Genomic DNA, 20,082 nt, shown 5'->3' with positions numbered 1-20,082 from the left:
GTCTGTAGAATCCTTTCTTTGCATTTCTTGGAACTAAGTGTAACATGAGATACATGTTGGGAAATGTCTGTTTTAGATTAAACTTTTTTCCTGTAACTGTTATGTAAGTAATGACAGTATTGTAGGGGTGTGTGTTCTCCTAGCTAAAGAAACAATGTTTAAGTGAAACTAAACAAATGAAGGAGATTTTGCTGCTAACATCTTTGGAAATACATGATGGATCCTACTTTGTATATTTTTTCTTTGAATTTGTTATAAGCATGTGTTACTGTTATAAACTCTGCCCTACTTTTATTTTTTGAAGTTCTGTTGTAGTTACCTGCTGAGACTCATTCAGGGTGGATTTTTCTTTGTGTGTTTTTGTAGTTTTAGGAGAGGAGCTCATTCTCAGCTGGACTTTACCTGTGGAAAGCCCAGGTTGAGGGAGCACCCTCTAGAAGTGCTTTGCATTTGCTTCCCTAGAGGTACCACTAGCCTGGGGACAGTTACTGTTAATATCTCAGTTTGGTGCTTCCTGGGACCATGCAGACAGCTTAAAGTCAAACCTCAGATCCACATGTGACTAGTCCTGTTGTTACACATTTCACAGAGGAGACTTTTTAACCCCCAAAGCAGGACCCAGATTGAGGCAAACCTTATCTCCTTGCATCAGTGGATGAATTTTTTAAATACACTCTTTAACTCATGATATTGTCCTTTGAGGCTTTTAGCTTTCTACAGATCTCTGTTCCAATTTCTCATCTTACATGGTTCCAAGGCCTTGTCTCCTGTTCCTGTAACACCTTTTAAAACACAAACCTCTTGAGTACTGAGGAGATCAGCAAACTTCTCCATCCAGTGTCAGTTCATGCACTGCGTTCTGACCTTTGGTCTCCTCACTGTTTGGGGGCCCTGACAATTTCCCTAACATTTTTATAAGTCAGTCTACACATTTAAAATATGTGGGGTTTGTTATCATTGTCATCTGCTGAGGCAGTCCAGGCTTCCAAAGCACCAAAAGTAGAAATTCATACATTACTTTTATAATCAGAAAGTAACACTAAATGTATTCCCATTTTTTAAAAAGGCATGCATTTCACATATGACAGTGAAATTTATAATACTAGCATGTTCATCAGAGAGGTAGTGTTTTTTTTGTAGTTTTCCATTCTTATTTACATAAAAACCACTTGTATTTATTTGGCCTATTATAGGAGAATACTAGTATTTTACTTTTCTTTTAGATAGAACCTTCTGTAATGGAAGATGATTGAAGATAAAGGGCCTCGTGTTGCTGACTACTTTGTTGTAGCAGGATTAACTGATGTTTCAAAACCTCTTGAAGAAGAAATTCACTTCAATGATGCCTGTCATAAAGTAGCTAAGCCAAAAGAACCTATCACAGATGTTTCAGTTATTATTAAATCTCTTGGGGAGGAAGTGCCACGGGATTATATGTGTATTGATGTTACCCCAACTGGATTGTCAGCGGATCTCAACAATGGAAGTCTTGTGGGACCACAGATTTACCTTTGCTATAGAAGAGGAAGAGATAAACCTCCACTTACAGATCTGGGGTAAGTAGTGTTTAAGAAGAATTATTGTTATTCATCCAAATAATATGCCTTGTAGATTTTGAAGTTAACTGTTCAATTTGTTCATTAATAGATACATGGCAGCTTTAGAAAAATAGACACATGTATATCCAGAATCCTGTATTTTCTTCCTGTGTTCCTTACACCTTTTGAGAGTCCCTTTGTCCTACAGATTCCCAGCACCTTCATCTTGTTTGAGTTACTTTCTATTAAAGGCAGGGAAGACAGTTTGAAAACATTTGTAGAAAAGTACTAGAAAATTAATATATTATCCTGATCATTAAATTTTTTATTTTTCTTAAAGTACAAGAAAAGGATGGCTTTTAAGCATCATTTATAATGATCCTTATAGGTGTATGCTTAAGTCTGTATGCATCAAACAAGGATCTTGGGTAAATTAGTGCTTTACTTAGGATACTATATTGAACTTGGGCCTCCTTTTTTATATAAAGCTTTACTGAGATATGATTAACATACCACACCATTGAAAGTGTACAATTCAGTAGTTTTTATTATACTTATAAAGTTGTATTACCATCATCACGATAAATTTTAAAAGATTTTTATCATGCCAAGAAAAAACCGTGTACTCATTTTAGTCACTATCCAATCTCCCTAGCCCCCTTAACTTTAAGCACCCAATGGTCTAATTTCTATTTCTATGGATTTTGCCTATTCTGGACAATTTATACAAATGGAATCATACCATATATGGCTTTTTATGACTGGTTTCTTTCATTTAGCATAATGTTTTCAAAGTATATCCTTGTTGTAGTATGTATCTATATTTTATTCCTTTAGATGCTAAATAATATTCTGTCTTATGGATATACCTCAATTTATTTACCTATTCATCAGTTGATGGACATGTGGATTGTTTCCACTTTTTGGCTATTATGAATAATTGTGCTGGAAATATTTGTGTACAAGTTTTTGAATGGACATATATTTCCATTTCTCTTGTATATATTCTTGGGAGTTGAATTGCTGTGTCATATGGTAACTCTGTTTAATCTTTTGAGAAACTGCCAGACCTTCCAAAGTAGCCACATTGCTTTGTATTCCCAGTGGCCATGTATGAAGGCCCAGTTCTTAGCCAACATTTTATATTGTTATTTTGACTATGGCTCTCCTGCTTGGAGTGAAGTGGTATCTCATTGTACTCTTGATTTGCATTCACCTGATGGCTAATGACATTGAGCATCATTTTATGTGCTTATTGGCCATCTGTATATCTTAGGAGGAATATCTGTTCAGATTCCTTACCCATTTTTTAATTAGGTTGTCTTCTATTGTCGAGCTTTGAGAATTCTTTACATATTCTAGATGCAAGTTTCTTACCAGACATATGATTTACAAATATTTTCTCCAATTCTGTGGGTTGTCTTTTTACTTTCTAATTTGAATTTGAAAAGTTTTTAATTTTCATGAAATCAGACTTACCTATTTTTTTCTTTTGTTGCCTGTGTTTTGGTGTAGTAGCTCTAAGAAGGCTTTTATTAAACCAAAGTCATGAAGATTTATACCTAAGTTTTTGTCTAAGAGTTTTAGTTTTAGGTCCATTTTGAGTTAATTTTTGCATATGGTTGAGGAAGGGGTCCAGCCTTACTCTTGCATATGGATACCCAGTTGTCCCAGCACCATTTGTTGAAGAGAACATTTTTTCCCCATTTTCAAACATTAATTGGCTATTAATATATGGGTTTATTTCTGGACTCTCAGTTCTATTCCATTTTCTATATGTCTATCTTATACCAGTACTACTACACAGTTTTGATTACTGTAGCTTTGTAAGTTTTTACATTGTGAAATATAAGTCTTCCAACTTTGTTCTTCAAGATTGTTTTGACTGTTCTGGGTCCCTTGAATTCCATAAGGATTTTAGGACCAGCTTGTCAATTTCTGCAAAGATTGGGGTTCTTTTTAAAAAAAAGAATACATATATCTTAAGTATATACATAAAAGAGGAATGTATAAATGTAAGGATAAATATATACCGAACAACAGAGGAATAGAATTTAAAAGGTAGAAGAATAAGATTCCCACTGAAAAACTAAAAGAAGAAGGCTAAGAGTAGCTCTAATAATGTCTTGAAAATAGACGAAGCATTTACAGGAAATGAAGATTAACCTTCTTGTTTTCATTGTTCCATTGCAAAAGCAGATGGGCTTAATCTACAATTAAATTTATGATTATATTTTGGTCAAAAAGAAGGAAGATATCAGTATCCCTACTGATGTCACCAGAAGGGCTGTAAAAGTTCCATCTCCTAATATAGCAAGTCTGAAAGAAGATAGTCATGTTTACTAATGCTTGAGAGGAGAGAGGGTTGATTGTAAGAGCTCCTGAAGTTTCTTTTACTTTTAAAATTCTGTCATCTGATGTTTGATATCAAGTTATATTAAAAATCAGCCTTTATGCTGTTAATTCATAAATTAATTGGAGTAATTTCCAATTGGTTTGAGAACAGCTACTATATTGCTTCATATAAAGTTTACATATTTAGTAAATGACTTGGGAAAGTAAGCCAGCTGTTAGATCTTGTTTTCAAAATATTAGGTAAATAGCTTCTATGACCACTGGCCATCTTCAGAGTTCTAGCTTGTGGCAAAATAAAGGAAATGTTGCAAATTCTCATTAGATGTTAGAGTTCCCTAGTTTAGAGAGGAGGAATTTTCCAAGCATTGGAAGGATTGTCCAGTGGGAAAGGACTTGGACTGCAATGAATAAATTAACCAGTCTTACAGCTGTCCTCTTATGTTTGTCATTGCGGAGGATAGGATATTATTCTTGTCTTTAAAAACTTAGTTTAGTAAGAAGAGAAAAGTTACCTAAGAATATAAAATTTTATAAATTAAAAATAGTAATTCAAGTAATATATAACAGCACAATGTTTGATTAAAGAAAATAAATATCTTAACATATCACATGTATGTATATTGCATATCTTTTATGAATTTGAGGTAATACATGGTGATTTGTTGTTTTGTGTGTTGTGTTTCTGTTTTCTTATTTTCAACTTAGCCTCTGTGTGCCAGACACTATTTTGGAGACCTCACTTATACTCTCATCTACTTCTCTCAAGATCTCATGAGTTAGATTTTTAAATATTGTAGCTAAGTGTAGTATAGGGCTCAGAGAAGTTAAGTAACTGCCTAAGATAATGCAGCTAGTAACAAAACAACACAGAAAAGCAAGATCAGAAGGAGGAGAAGGAATAAGCTGTTGTACTAACATTAGGATAAATATAGTTGCTATGGTTAAGCATCAGATTTAGCTCTAAATCTTCGAAATAAAATGTTGAGAGAAAATATTTTTTAAGTTTACTGACAGCCAGAGCAAAAAAAGGAAATAAATAATTATATTAGAAAGAAATAATTTGACCAGTTTCTGGCACTTACAATTTTTATGTGCCAGAACTTACAAAATTTTATTTGTGTAAGGGATTTTATAAAAGAGAATATTGATTGATTTGGGGACATTCCTGTTATAACAATTCTTATAGCAAATGCAGAAACACATTTAATACAGTAGAGCTTTAAAAACTTTTTTGAAAAATTCCAAGGACTTAGCATTATGGTACAAATCAGTGAATTCTGGGAAGGAATAAAGTAATATTATTCAAGCATGATGTTTTCTCTGTGTTCCCAACTCCTTTAAAGTATAGTAGTTAGAAGACTTTAAGGAATGGATGCCTGGCCTGCCCTTATGAAAAGCCTGTGATTTTACCACAGTTTAGAAGAAGGGGAAAAAAGCCAATGTCTTTCACCTGTACTTTTAGTTCAAGATAGATTTGAGTTTATTTTCTCTTTTGAAAGTCTAAAACTCTCTCTTAAATCTGAGGGCAGTATTAGAGGTAAAAGTGTATGAGAGGGTTCTGTTCTTTCTGGCACAGAGCCTTTTGTAAAACCTTAACTTTGGCCACAGATACAAAGGTGCTTTTTGTAAAGAAGATGCTTGATTTTAGAGACAAAAGAAAATAAATCAATCTATTAAATGGGGCACTAAAACAAGTGCCTTTGCATTTCATCATTCCCTTCTACGGTTTGTCAGTACACACAAAGGCTAATCTACGTTTTCCTCACGTTATTTTCATTTTTGGTAGGGAAGACAGTTGTCTTTTCATTTCAACTGGGACTGTGCAATTCAAACTTGGCATGAAATCAGAATATCTGTTACATTTAACTCTCAGTTACTGATACCTGACATATCTTTCATATTTGAGGGTGTTTTGTATTTGTGTACTTATTTGTTAAATTTATTTCTTAGGGTTTTATATGACTGGAAAGAAAGATTGAAACAGGGGTGTGAAATTATTCAGAATACTCCCTGTGGACGCCCTGCAAACATTAGCGGCAGTACCTCATCACAAAAAATTTATATTACTTACCGAAGAGCCTCTGAAAACATGACTCAGAATACATTGGCTGTCACAGACATATGTATTATTATACCCAGTAAAGGAGAAAGTCCACCACACACATTCTGCAAAGTCGACAAGAATCTCAATAACAGTATGGTAAGTGACTCTTTTGCACCAAAAAAATAAGCCACTGATGAAGAGGGCATAATTTAAAATAAATCTTTGGTAATAAAATAAATGTTTGGAAAATAGCATGGCACAACTACTGAATTTAAAAAATGTTTTTTGAAGATGCTGGATATTTTATTTTAATTTATTTATTTGCCTTCTTTTTAAATTTTGGTATCATTAATATACAAGTATATGAGCAACACTGTGGTTACTAGATTCCCCCCACTATCAAGTCCTCACCACATACCCCATTACAGTCACTGTCCATCAGCTTAGTAAGATGCTGTACAAATCACTACTTGTCTTCTCTGTGCTATACTGCCTTCCCCATGCCCCCCCTACATTATGTGTGCTAATCGAAATGCCCCTTATTCCCCTTATCCCTCCCTTCCCACCCATCCTCCCCAGTCCCTTTCCCTTTGGTACCTGTTAGTCCACTTTTGGGTTCTGTGAGTCTGCTTCTGTTTTGTTCCTTCAGTTTTTGCTTTGTTCTTATACTCCACAGATGAGTGATATCATTTGGTACTTGTCTTTCTCCGCCTTGTGTATTTCACTGAGCATAATACCCTCTAACTCCATCCGTGTTGTTGCAAATGGTAGGATTTGTTTTCTTCTTATGGCTGAATAATATTCCTTTGTGTATGTGTACCACATCTTCTTTATCCATTCATCTACTGATGGACAGTTAGGTTGCTTCCATTTCTTGGCTATTGCAAATAGTGCTGCAATAAACATAGGGGTGCATATGTCTTTTTCAAACTGGGCTGCTGCATTCTTAAGGTAAGTTCCTGGGAGTGGAATTCCTGGGTCAAATGGTATTTCTCCATAGCAGGGTTCTCCTTTTGCCACATCCTTGCCAACATTTGTTGTTGTTTGTCTTTTGGATGGTGGCCATCCTAACTGGTGTGAGGTGATATCTCATTGTGGTTTTAATTTGCATTTCTCTGATGATAGCGATGTGGAGCATCTTTTCATGTGCCTGTTGGCCATCTGAATTTCTTCTTTGGAGAAGTCTCTGTTTAGATCATCTGTCCATTTTTTAATTGGCTTATTTGCTTTTTGTTTGTTGAGGTGCTGCGTGAGCTCTTTGTGTATTTTGGATGTCAACCCCTTATTGGATATGTCATTTATGAATATATTCTCCTATACTGTAGGATGCCTTTTTGTTCTACTGATGGTGTCCTTTGCTGTACAGAAGCTTTTTAGTTTGATACAATCTCACTTGTTCATTTTTGCTTTTGTTTCCCTCACCCATGGAGATATGTTCATGAAGAAGTTGCTCATGTTTATATTCAAGAGAGTTTTACCTATGTTTTCTTCTAAGAGTTTTATGGCTTCATGACTTACATTCAGGTCTTTGATCCATTTCGAGTTTAATTTTGTGAATGGAGTTAGACAGTAATGTGGTTTCATTCCCTTACATGTAGCTGTCCAGTTTTGCCAACACCAGCTGTTGAAGATGCTGTCATTTCCCCATTGTATATCCATGGCTCCTTTACCATATATGCTTGGGTTAATATCTAGACTCTCTTCTGTTCCACTGGCCTATGGGTCTGTTCTTGTCTCAGTACCAAATTGTCATGATTACTGTGGCTTTGTAGTAGAGCTTGAAGTTGGGAAGCAAGATCCCCCCTGCTTTATTCTTCCTTTTCAGGATTGCTTTGGCTATTTGGGGTCTTTTGTGGTTCCTTATGAATTTTAAAACTATTTGTTCCAGTTCGTTGAAGAATGCTGTTGGTATTTTGATAGGGATTGCATTGAATCTGTAGATTGCTTTAGGCAGGATGACCATTTTGACAATATTAACTCTTCCTCCCCAAGATCTTGAAATGAATTTTCATTTATTAGTGTCCTCTTTAATTTCTCTTAAGAGTGTCTTGTAGTTTTCAGGGTATAGGTCTTTCGCTTCCTTGGTTAGGTTTATTCCTAGGTTATTTTATTCTTTTTGATGCAGTTGTGAATGGAATTGTTTTCCTGATTTCTCTTTCTGTTAGTTCATTGTTGGTGTATAGGAATGCAACAGATTTTTGTTTATTAATTTTGTATCCTGCAACTTTGCTGAATTCAGATATTAGTTCTAATAGTTTTAGAGTGGATTCTTTAGGGATTTTTATATACAATATCATGTCATCTGCAAACAGTGACAGTTTGACTTCTTCCTTACTAATCTGGATGCCTTGTATTTCTTTGTTTTGTCTAATTGCCGTGGCTAGGGGCTCCAGTACTATGTTGAATAAAAGCAGGGAGAGTGGGCCTCCTTGTTCCTGATCTTGGAGGAAAGGCTTTCAGCTTCTTGCTGTTAAGTATGATGTTTGCTGTGGGTTTGTCATATATGGCCTTTATTATGTTGAGGTACTTGCCCTCTATACCCATTTTGTTGAGAGCTTTTATCATGAATGTGTGTTGAATTTTGTCAAATGCTTTTTCAGCATCTGTGGAGATAATCATGTGGTTTTTGTCCTTCTTTTTGTTGATGTGGTGGATGATGTTGATGGATTTTCAAATGTACCATCCTTGCATCCCTGGGATGAATCCCACTTGATCATGGTGTATGATCCTCTTGATGTATTTTTCAATTTAGTTTGCTAATATTTTGTTGAGTATTTTTGCATCTATGCTCATCAGGGATATTTGTCTGTAGTTTTTTTTCTTGTGGTGTCCTTGCCTGGTTTTGGTATTAGAGTGATGCTGGCTTCATAGAATGAGTTTGGAAGTATTCCCTCCTCTTCTGTTTTTTTGGAAAACTTTAAGGAGAATGGGTATTAGGTCTTCTCTAAATGTCTGATAAAATGCAGCGGTGAATCCATCTGTTCTAGGAGTTTTGTTCTTGGATAGTTTTTGATTACCGATTCTATTTCGTTGCTGGTAATTGGTCTGTTTAGATTTTCTGTTTCTTCCTTGGTCAGTCTTGGAAGGTTGTATTTTTCTAGAAAGTTGTCCATTTCTTCTAGGTTATCCCGTTTGTTAGCATATAGTTTTTCATAGTATTCTCTAATAATTCTTTGTATTTCTGTGGTGTCCGTTGTGATTTTTCCTTTCTCGTTTCTGATTCTGATGATATGTGTTGATTCTCTTTTTCTCTTAATAAGTCTGGTTAGGGGCTTATCTATTTTGTTTATTTTCTCAAAGAACCAGCTCTTGGTTTCATTGATTTTTTTCTATTCTTTTATTCTTCTCAATTTTATTTATTTCTTCTCTGATCTTTATTATGTCCCTCCTTTTGCTGACTTTGGGCCTCATTTGTTCTTCTTTTTCCATTTTCAATAATTGTGAATTTACACTATTCATTTGGGATTGTTCTTCCTTCTTTAAATAGGCCTGGATTGCTATATACTTCTTAGAACTGCCTTCTCTGCATCCCACAGAAGTTGGGGCGTTGTGCTGTTGTTTTCATTTGTCTTCATATATTGCTTGATCTCTGTTTTAATTTGGTAATTGATCCATTGATTATTTATGAGCATATTGTTAAGCCTCCATGTGTTTGTGAGCCTTTTTGTTTTCTTTGTACAGTTTTTTCTAGTTTTATACTTTGTGATCTGAGAAGTTCGTTGGTGCAACTTCAATCTCTTTGAATTTACTGAGGCTTGGATATTTTATTTTTAAGAAAATAGCTTAGTTGTACTTTCAAAGGGGGATGTACAGAAAGCTTTCTTTTTTATTATTATTTAAAATATTTTTCCCCTTACTGCACAAGTAGTGCACTAGTCCATGTATGAGTCCACTTGTGCACTAGATCCCATATACTTATCCTATATGAGAACATGGCTTCAGCAATTCTCCTTGTTTTTTTGTGAATCATCAATTATTCTCTCTCTATTGAATTATTTCCTCCAGCATGCAAAGCATGTTGCAATATCACCAATCTTTACAGAACTCATTGGCCCTGTACATATGCCCCCCCCTCAATTTATTGCCCCATTTCATTGTTCTTTACAGTAAAACATCTCAAAAGAGTTAATTATAGTCTGTCCCCTTCCTCACTGACTCTTTCCAGTTTGGCTTTTATCTCCTTCATTCCAGCAGGATTGCTTTTGCTGAATCCCATGATCGATTCTTCATCTTAATTTTTCAGTAGCTTTTGACATAAATGATCACTTCTTCCTTCTTGAAACAGTGGCAGGAAGATAAGATTTATTATTCTCTTCCCATGTACTCCCTTGCTTTTTCCTCCTACCTCAGTAGTCATTCATGTGCTTTCTGCCTTGGCTAATTCTTTCTCATCTCCCTTACCTCTACACAATGGAGTGCCCCAGGGTTCAGTCCTGAGGCCATTTATCTGTATCATCTCAACCCAGTCCGTGATGGTCTAATTATTTAAATAGAGGCTCTGTGTGGATGAGTTCTAATTTTAAGTGTATAGCTTAGACCTTTCTCATTCATCATCTCTTCTTACATATCTTATCAAATAGGTCACCTCAAATTTAACATGTCCAAAACTGAATTCCTGTTGTGCCTCTTCAAACCTAGTCATCCCAATAGTCTTTGTCTAATAAGTGGGTATTCCACTGTTCTAGTTACTCAGACTAAAAAACTTGGAGCAATCCTTAACGTTTCTCTTCTACTTCTCAATTAATTCTTCTTGTACAATTCTGTTGATTCTAATTTCAAAACATATCTTGAACTTGACCACTTCTTGACTTCTCCGTTGCCACAACTCTCATCCAAGCTATAATCATCTATTAACAGGATTATTGCAATAGTCTCTAATTCAGGAGTCAGGCAAGCTTTTCTATAAAGAGCTAAATAATAAGTTACATTTTGCAGGTCATACACACTCTCTCTTGTATATTTGTCTTTTGTTGTTGTTGTTTTTAAACAACTCTTGAAAAATGTAAGAACTAGTCTTAGCTGAGGTATACAAAAAAAGGCTTTTGGTCAGATGCAGGCTGTAGTTTTCCAAACCCATGGTCTAACTGATCACTGCTTCCATTCCTGCTTCCTACCACCTTATTCTTCACATAGCAACAAGAGTGATAATTTAAAAACATAAATTAGATCATATTACTCCTCTGCTTATAGACCCTTAATGACTCCCCATCTCACCCTTAGTAAAAGCTGAAGTCCCTCCAGTAACCTGTGCATGATCTATAATTGTCTTTGTCTTTGTTCTTTCATTGCTATTTTAAATTTTAGAAGACATGTGTACTTAAAAATAAAATTGAGAGGGAGAGCAAATTGTAGATCTATGAAAGAAGTGAAAGTTCTTGTTTCTACGTACATCTTTAGTAATCCTTTGCCAGGATTCACAGTGAGCAATTTGACTTGTGTCCTTCCAGACCTTTGTGTGTATATATATATATGTGGAATATACATAATATGGATCAATTCATCCTTTATTTTTCACAATTGAAAATTTCTTTATATTCAGATGTCAGCTTTTTTTCAGTATCCATCTCTGCCAGTTAATATAACTCTGTACTTAATTCTTTTAATGGTTGTATAGTATTCCAGAAAATGCAAATGAAGGATCAGCAATACAAGCTATTTCCAGTTTTTCCCATTAGTAATACTTTTTTGAAAAGTATTAACACATTGTTCTGAAAAGGTTTTGGCAGTTTATACTCCTAGCAACTATACCATATATGAATGTCTTTTCCCATGTCCCACTCCTCATCAGCACTGGTTGTTATGCAATCCCTTTTAATTATTGACTATTTAATAAGTAACAAATTATTCTAATTTTAATTTATATTTCTTCGATTATCATGGAGGTTGAGCATCTTTTAATATATAACAGCTTTGAATGGTTGAATATTGCTACATTAAGTGGATGCATGATAATTTATTCCATCTACATTTCTAAGACATTTAGATTCTATTTTCATATTATAAGCAAAGATGTTATAAACATAGTTACAGCTAAATCTTCCATAAAATAAGTTATGTTTATTGAGCTCTTATGTACTATACACTATTCTAAGTTTTTCAGATCCATTAACTCAGTTAATCCTCACAACCACCCTGAATGATATTTCTTCCCCAATTTTACAAAGGAAATTTGAGAGTTAAAAAGGCATTACTTTTCCAGGGTCATACCTCCAATAAGCAGTTGCACCGAGATTCAAATCCAGACAGTAGAACACCAGAACCAAACTCCTAAACACTGTACTGCATTGCTAAATTCTTTTCTTTATGATATGTCTTAGAATTTCCAGATCAAAACATATGTTTACTTTTTAAGGTTTTTATCCAGAAAGATCTAACCAATTTTTATTCCTACCAATAAAATAGGAACACATTGATTTATAAAATAACTTTGTCAACAACCAGATTTTTTATCACAAATTTCAAAATTTAATTTCTTAATGATCCTAGAGCAGATGTACATTATCCTGTTATAACTATATAAACAATACTTTGCTAAGATCTAAAAGATTTTACATACATCTCATCATTTATTATGCTTTCATGGGAAGTTGGTTATTAAGACTATTATTTATCCTCTCTTTTCTTAAGCTTGCAACATGAGAAACACCAAAGGTTTAGATAACACTAGAAGAGAAAGAGCTGAAGTCTGTTGATATGTGGCTGGATACTGTGCAAATTTGGGGAACCTGAAAATATTATTAACTTCCTTAATAAGATGGTACAATAGGTGTGTATTGCATAGTGGTTAAGATCAGTATAGGCTAGGGGTTCAGAGACAGACTCTGGAGCCATCCTATCTCTGACACTTACTGGGTAGTGTGACCTTGGGCAAGTAGCTTAATCTCTCTGTGCCTCAGTTTCACTATCGTAAAATGAGGATGTTAATAGCATCCACCGTACAAGTTATTGTGATGATTAAATAAACTTAGAACTGTGTCCTAGTATACATATGAAAGCACTATATATGTGTTAGTTTGTTATCTATAAGTATCTTTCAATTCCAAATTTTCATTAAGAAAAGTCTTCAACCTATTTACAATAGCCAAGATATGGAAGCAACCTAACGGTCCATTGATACATGAATGGATAAAGAAGATGTGGTACATATACACAATGGAATACTATTCAGCCATAAAAAGAAAAGAAATCCTCCCATTTGCAACAATATGGATGGATCTTGAGGTTATTATGCTCAGTGAAATAAGCCAGGTGGAGAAAGACAAATACCAAATGATCTGACTTATTTGTGGAGTATAAAAACAAGCAAAACAGAAGGAACAAAATAGCAATAGACTCATAGACACCGAGAAGGGACTAGTGGTTACCAAGAGGGAGGGGTTGGAGTGGGGAATAAAGGGGCACAATAATTCACAATCACAGTATAAGTTGATCACAGGGATGGTAGTACAGCACGGAGAATATAGTTAATGATCCTGTAACATCTTAGTACATTGATAGTGACTGCACTAGAAGGGTTGACGATTTAGTAATATGGATAACTGTTGAACCACTGTGTTGTATAATTGAAACCAACATAAGATTGTATATCAATGATACTTTAATAAAACAAATTAATTTTCCTAGTGTTTAAACTCCTCTTAAGTTCTTTTAAGAAACATTACAGGAATGAAAACCTATTAAATATTTATTTTCTTATTCTGAAATCTATATTTGTCCCAAATATAGAGAAACTTATGTGATCTTAGTGGTGGATGTCTTTTTTAAGCAATGGTTTTGGTTATATCTATTAACAACCTTTGTTTACATTGACTATAAGGTAGCAAAAGCAAATTTAGGTCTTTGGAGATCTTTACATGTACAAAGACTTTTAACTTTCAAACAAATGATTTCACTCATTTGTGGAGTATAACAACAAAGCAAAACTGAAGGAACAAAACAGCAGACTCAACAGACTCCAAGAAGGGACTAGCTGTTACCAAAGGGAAGGGGTTGGAGAGGGTAGTGGGGTGGTAGGGAGAAGGGGATTAAGGGGCATTATGATTAGCACACATAATGTAGGTGGCTCACTGGGAAGGCAGTGTAGCACAGAGAAGACAAGTAGTGACTCTATAGCATCTTAGTACGCTGATGGACAGTGACTGCAATGGTGTATGTGGGGGGGATTTTATGATGTGGGTGAATGTTGTAAAAACCTTCATAAGATTGTATATCAATGATAGCTCTATCAATTGATGCCACAAGACTTCTAACTTTCAGAAAAGCTAACATAGACATGAAATATAGGAAACTTATTTTCATATTAGTCTATTGTACAGTTGACCCTTGAACATGTGTGGTTTAGGGGAGCTGACCCCCACACAGTTAAAAATCCTTGTATAACTTTTGACTCCCCCAGATCTTAACTACTAATAGCCTATTGTTGACTTGAAGCCTTACCGATAACATGAATAGTCAGCACGTATTATGTCTGTTATATGTATTATATACTGTATTCTTAAAATAAAATAAGCTAGTGATAAGAAAATGTCTTCTCTAAAAATTTTTCCAATATATTTATTGAACAAAATCCACATATAAGTGGACTGCTCAATTCAAACCCTTGTTGTTCAAGGGTCAACTGTGTATATAAAGAATCAGGAAGTAGTTGGGGTTTAATTAATGATGAGTGATAATACTCAGCAATGTAGTTATATAGCTTACTCTTGTTTTGGAAGATTAGGTAGCTTGAATGAAAGCCATCTACCAGGTTTCTAAACCAGGAAAAAAACAAACAAGCAAGCAAACGAATCTAATGGACATGAGGAAAAGTGTGCTGAACCTTTTCCTGAAGTTCCTGCATGATTTTTGTACCAGGCTTAAAGTTTTGGCCTTAAAAAACTACTCTCTTACCCCTCATTAAGCTTATAGAAAGAGTTTTCCAGAATTATTAGGGTTTATTTTTAAGTCTTTATCCCTTTTTAAACAATTGTGGTTTAAACTTTGGACCATAAGCCTTAAATGATTTGGACTTTGATTGATTTAAACTAGAATTATGGTATTTTAGAACTGGAAGAGAACTAAGAGTGGTCATGTGGTCCAGAAATGCAAACACTTGTAGTTAAGGATATTTAGTCCAGGTGCTCTGATTCACACAGCTAATTCTTGGCAGATTTTGGACCATCTTCTCAGTTTTTGACTCATTGAGAGTATTTTTATACTCTATCCAAATGGCTTTTGTTTTACAACTTTTCAAGAATAATTTAGCAAGTTTGTTTAGAAAAGCAGTTATTAACAAAGCAAGTCATTAAATCGTATACCCAATTCCTGAAAAAAAAAGCATCTGAAAGTATGTTTTTGCTATGGTAAACCACAATATGGAGACTTTCTAGGTCAACTGTATTTTTAGAACAATGACTCCTACTTTATGTTTTGCTGAACCTTGTATGTGAGAAAATTTAGAAAACCTTTTTGTAGTTTAGATATCCATGGTTCTTTTCTTCCAGAACTCCATAACTTTTACTGTATCTGTAAGTCCCTATTTTTTATTTTAGAATATTCCCTTTGATTTGTGCCATATCCAAATAGTCATATAGTTTCCTTTTTATCATCACAAAGGTTACCATTGAAAACTGTGAATGTATCTGTCACCACCTAATGTCAGGTGGTGATGTCTCCCAAGTTACATCTCCATTTCAGACCTCTCACCTTAGCTCCATTTGATTATTTCACTAGGATATCTCGTAGATGTTTCAAAGTTAATATGTCTAAAACTGAACTCTTTTTCTTTCCCCCAAAAGGTGTCTGCTTCACCCACAGTCCTCCCCATTTCAGTTGCAGCTGGGACTAGAAACTTGAAACTCTTTTGGGAGTAGCTGTTATTTAAAACAGTAGGACTGAATGTGAGATCATTTAGAGAAAGAAGAGATGAGATCACATTTAATGATCAGGAAAAGAGAAAGGATGCCGCAAAGGAGACTGAGGAGTGGCTAGAGATTTGGTGGGGAGGGACCAGGAGGATGTGATGCCTCAAAGGCCAAGAAAGAAAATGTTTCAGTAAGGGAGTCATTACTGGTATCAAAATCTGCTGAGAGGTTGAATAAGATGAAGACTAGGAATCAATTATTAGATTTGGCACCATTAAAATTATTAAGTTGTTCTTTTAAGGAGTGCTGGGCTTAAAACCTAATTTGGAATGGATTCAGGAGAGAATAAGGAAATGGATATGGCAAACTACATCTGAGTTTTACTGTAGAGAGCTACTGAAAAATCTGCAGAAATATCTGAAAGGAGTGTGGTAATCAAAAAGGAAGCATACACATGAATAAATACTTCTTAGTTCATCATTTCTGACCAAAGTTTGGACTGAGAATAAAATTGAAATTATGGCTCAGTTTTGTTTTAAAAGGTCAAGTTTTCCTCATGTTATTGCTCTTGCAAGGAAAAAAATTATTAAATTTTACTTCTGAAAGGAAAGTGGGCAATAACTCCAGTAAAGTGCTGACAAAATTAAATTATATTTCTTTTTTTTTAATTCAGTGGGGATCAGCAGTGTACTTATGTTATAAAAAATCAGTGGCAAAGACTAACACTGTATCTTACAAAGCTGGTAAGTATAATTTTTCATTGAATACCTAATATGTGTATGTTTTATGGGGGCCAACAAGATTAAAGTAAAAAAAGCAAAACCTGTCTTACAATGTTTAATGTCAGGACTGGAGGACTGGAACTATACAGCCCATATCTTTTGATTCTGTTTTATCTTCAACCATACACTTATTGGCTGCTTAATGGAACATTAATTTTAAAAGAAGGTGGGCTTTTTTAAAAACATTAGGTCTAAATAAATAAATAATAAGTAGATGTCAGTTCTCCTTAAGTTTTTAAATAAGTAGAAAATGTAGGGAAAAGTTATTTATTTTCCTCTTAAATTAACTTTTCTTTAATATTTATATTAAATTTAGTCAAATCTATATATAGTTCATATGTAATTTTGTTTCATGAAAATCTGAAATTTATAAACTAATTTGTGATATTATGCATAGCTGAAATTTTCAATTGCTAGATATTTCCAAATATCAAACATATGTATCTTATTTACAAGACAGCAGATTCAGCCTCTTAAAAAAGATATTTTTTGAAATTACTCTCTTAGACTCTTACCTTTCCCTTCCACCTTTGATCTTCCAGGATCTACAGTTCATCACTATTTCTGTATTTACTTAAAAGCCATACAGTTCGCTCACGAGCTTAGAGAATAGTGAACAGTTAACTGTGGATCTTCATGAGATCTCCTGCCTCGTCAGCATACAATTAGAGAATTTTAGAACCGCCTTGGACCTTAGTGTGTCTAGTCCATCTCACATTATAGATGAGAAAACCAGAGTCCTATAGGTTTGTGATTTGTCCAAAATCAGACAGATTTTAGTGGCAGATCAACCAGTCATATTCCCAGCTTATCATTTTGTCTTTAAGGTCATGTCTGGTGATGGTTTCCACTTGATTTTAAGGCTTCAAGGTCATGGAACCTATTTGCAATTTCTACTCCCACAAAATCCAGTACAAGACTGCTCTGAGGATGTGATCAATACAAGATTCCTGGACCACTTTCTAGACTAGTCTATTTAACATGAACTCATAAACCACTTGAAACTTTTAATCTTCATATAATCCAGGAGTATTCAGGAGCTGGGTTTGAATTGATAATATTTTGAAGCCATTGTAAATATGTGACTTTTATTTTTATGAGTATTTTTCTTGTGTTTGTGCTAATAGTTATACATATACTCCTATAGGATATCTATTTTAATGTGTAAAAACCCCCTGAAGGAAAGTTATTGAGAGCTGATGCAGTAGCTTTATGCAGGTAACCATATTGAAAATTTATAAACAAATGTAGATTTATATGCATTAAGGTGGTGTACCACAAACTGATGTTTTAGGAGTATGTGTGTATTTGTGTATGTTTCTTTAGGATAATCTTTTCTTCTTTGACTTACTTAGCCTTTGTGGATGAAGCTCGATTAATATTAAGCAATTAATATGAATACTTTTATTGTTGAGGATTAAAATTTGTGAATCCTACTGAAGCCTTCAATTATTTGATGAACATATGCATAATGTTTTGGCCTTCCAAATGTGTTAAAAGCATTTTAACATCATTCAAATTACAAGCACCTAAATTCAAGAGATGATGACCTGATATTAACTGTTGTTTTTATAGGTTTAATTTGTAGATATCCTCAGGAAGATTATGAGTCATTCTCACTCCCAGAATCTGTTCCCTTATTTTGTTTACCAATGGGTGCAACTATTGAATGTTGGCCACCAAATAGCAAATACCCTCTCCCTGTATTTTCTACGTTTGTGTTAACTGGAGCCTCAGCTGAAAAGGTACTATGTGTTTTAACAAATATCTGTAAATTTCTTGTACATTTTCAAGTCTTAAGTTACATGTAATGCAAGGAGCAGTAGAAAAAAATAGCTGGTTAAATTGAACCTATTATACATACCTCTTCAACGTGGTTAAAATAACTATATCCAGAGACATCAGGAAAAAAATTTTCATTCTGTCCCATTTACCCAAATGCTTTTTTTGCAAATACAGTTATTTTTTTTCATTATCAAATAAATGATCCTTCACTGCTTCATTTTCCATATACAGAAACTTTGAAAGTAATACAGAAGACATCATTAAATATTCAGTGCTATTTAGAATCAGACTATTATAGTTGGAATGGTCCCTGGAAATCTAACATCCTTATTTTATAGATTGGGAAATTGAGGTCCAGAGAAATCAAATAAATTGCCTAAAGTTGGAATTTGTATTTCCTTATCTAAAATTTTGTTTGTTCCACTTTCTACTAAATAATTATTTTCAAGCATTCTCTTACAGAGAATATTGATACAATTGTTTTCACTCTTTATAAAATAAGTGCTATTTAATTAAAACACCTTTTCCCCCCCCAGTAATAATGAGATGTGAGAGTAGCACTTTGTTGTTGTACTTGAAGAAAGTGATACTTGTTCATCATTGTGTTCTTGGAACCTCGCCTGGCTTATAGGCACATAATGGCTCATGATGGCTTGGTACATAATGGCTCATCTGTTAAATAGTTAATGATGTGATTTGAATGAATGACATAAAGTATATTTATTAAATATATTATTTGTTTTCCAGGTCTATGGTGCTGCTATTCAGTTTTATGAACCATACTCTGAGGAGAATCTCACAGAAAAACAGAGACTTCTTTTGGGTTTAGCATCATTGACAGATGGGAAGTCTGATAGTTCCAAAACAATTCACACTAATAAATGCATCTGTCTTCTGTCTCACTGGCCTTTTTTTGATGCATTCAGGAAGTTTCTGACTTTTCTGTATCGTTATTCCATCTCTGGACCTCATGTCCTTCCAATTGAGAAGTAAGTTAGAAACCTTCTTGGTTCAAACTATGGCAGATCTTTCATTATGTGTGGTATACTTGTACTGGTAAATGAGTAAATTGCATATGGAAACTAGATTTCTTAAGAGTTATTTGAAAAAAGAGTTTGGTTGTTTCAATCAAGTAATATTTCTCTATTATACTTTTACAGTCATTTATTTTAAATAGCCTTATCTCTAACAATGAAATAAGTGTTCTTTGATGCTCTTGTGAAGTTTGGAGATCCTAATTGGAATTATTTTTATTACTTTTATAATTCTTATTTTACAATTAATTTGTTATGAATCTTTAAACATATTCCTTACTATTTTTAGATATGTATTTAAAGGTAAAATTAGATAAATGCATTCTTTATTCTTTTTAAAATTTTAGTGATTTAGTTTAAGATCATTAAAACTGAATAATATTTCATGTAGTAAGCTCTGGTGCAAATAAGATCTCCCATTGTCTACCTTCCCTAGTTTATAACATTTACCAGCTCTTTTGTGCTCTTAAGACAAATTCTAACTCTAAAGACAGTTGGGAAATGATAGAATTATCGTAAGAACATTCAGTACAGTATTACTCTTTAATTTTTTCTTGTGCTTTTCTATTCTTATCTCAGTATTCTACTCTAGCAGTTCTCAAATTTTTTTGTCTCAGGACCCCTTTATGCTCTTAAAAAATGAGTACCCCAAAGAGCTTTTCTTTGTTTTATCTGTCAATATTTACTATAACAGAAATTAAA

The 20,082-nt window shown here is 34.0% G+C and overlaps 1 protein-coding gene across 8 annotated transcripts in view; it reads left to right on the top strand.

Annotated features, from left to right (window-relative positions):
• DENND4A (DENN domain containing 4A) overlaps positions 1–20,082 on the top strand; it is a 158,125-nt gene that overhangs the window by 52,454 nt on the left and 85,589 nt on the right. For 7 of the 8 annotated variants that reach the window (XM_057488905.1, XM_057488904.1, XM_057488903.1 and 4 more), the window contains 5 exons: positions 1,224–1,556; positions 5,844–6,093; positions 16,453–16,522; positions 18,137–18,306; positions 19,094–19,335. In XM_057488905.1, coding sequence (XP_057344888.1) covers positions 1,246–1,556; positions 5,844–6,093; positions 16,453–16,522; positions 18,137–18,306; positions 19,094–19,335 — 1,043 coding nt within the window. In that variant the 5' untranslated portion in view covers positions 1,224–1,245. Of the gene's footprint in view, positions 1–462; positions 559–1,223; positions 1,557–5,843; positions 6,094–16,452; positions 16,523–18,136; positions 18,307–19,093; positions 19,336–20,082 lie in introns of all 8 variants that reach the window. The other variant, XM_057488900.1, reaches the window with a different exon arrangement.

Source organism: Manis pentadactyla, chromosome 11 (genome assembly GCF_030020395.1).
Source record: "Manis pentadactyla isolate mManPen7 chromosome 11, mManPen7.hap1, whole genome shotgun sequence".
In the NCBI taxonomy this organism is placed as follows: domain Eukaryota; kingdom Metazoa; phylum Chordata; class Mammalia; order Pholidota; family Manidae; genus Manis; species Manis pentadactyla.
The sequence above is the reverse complement of the archived record's forward strand: the minus strand, read 5'-3'. Positions and strand labels throughout refer to the sequence as shown.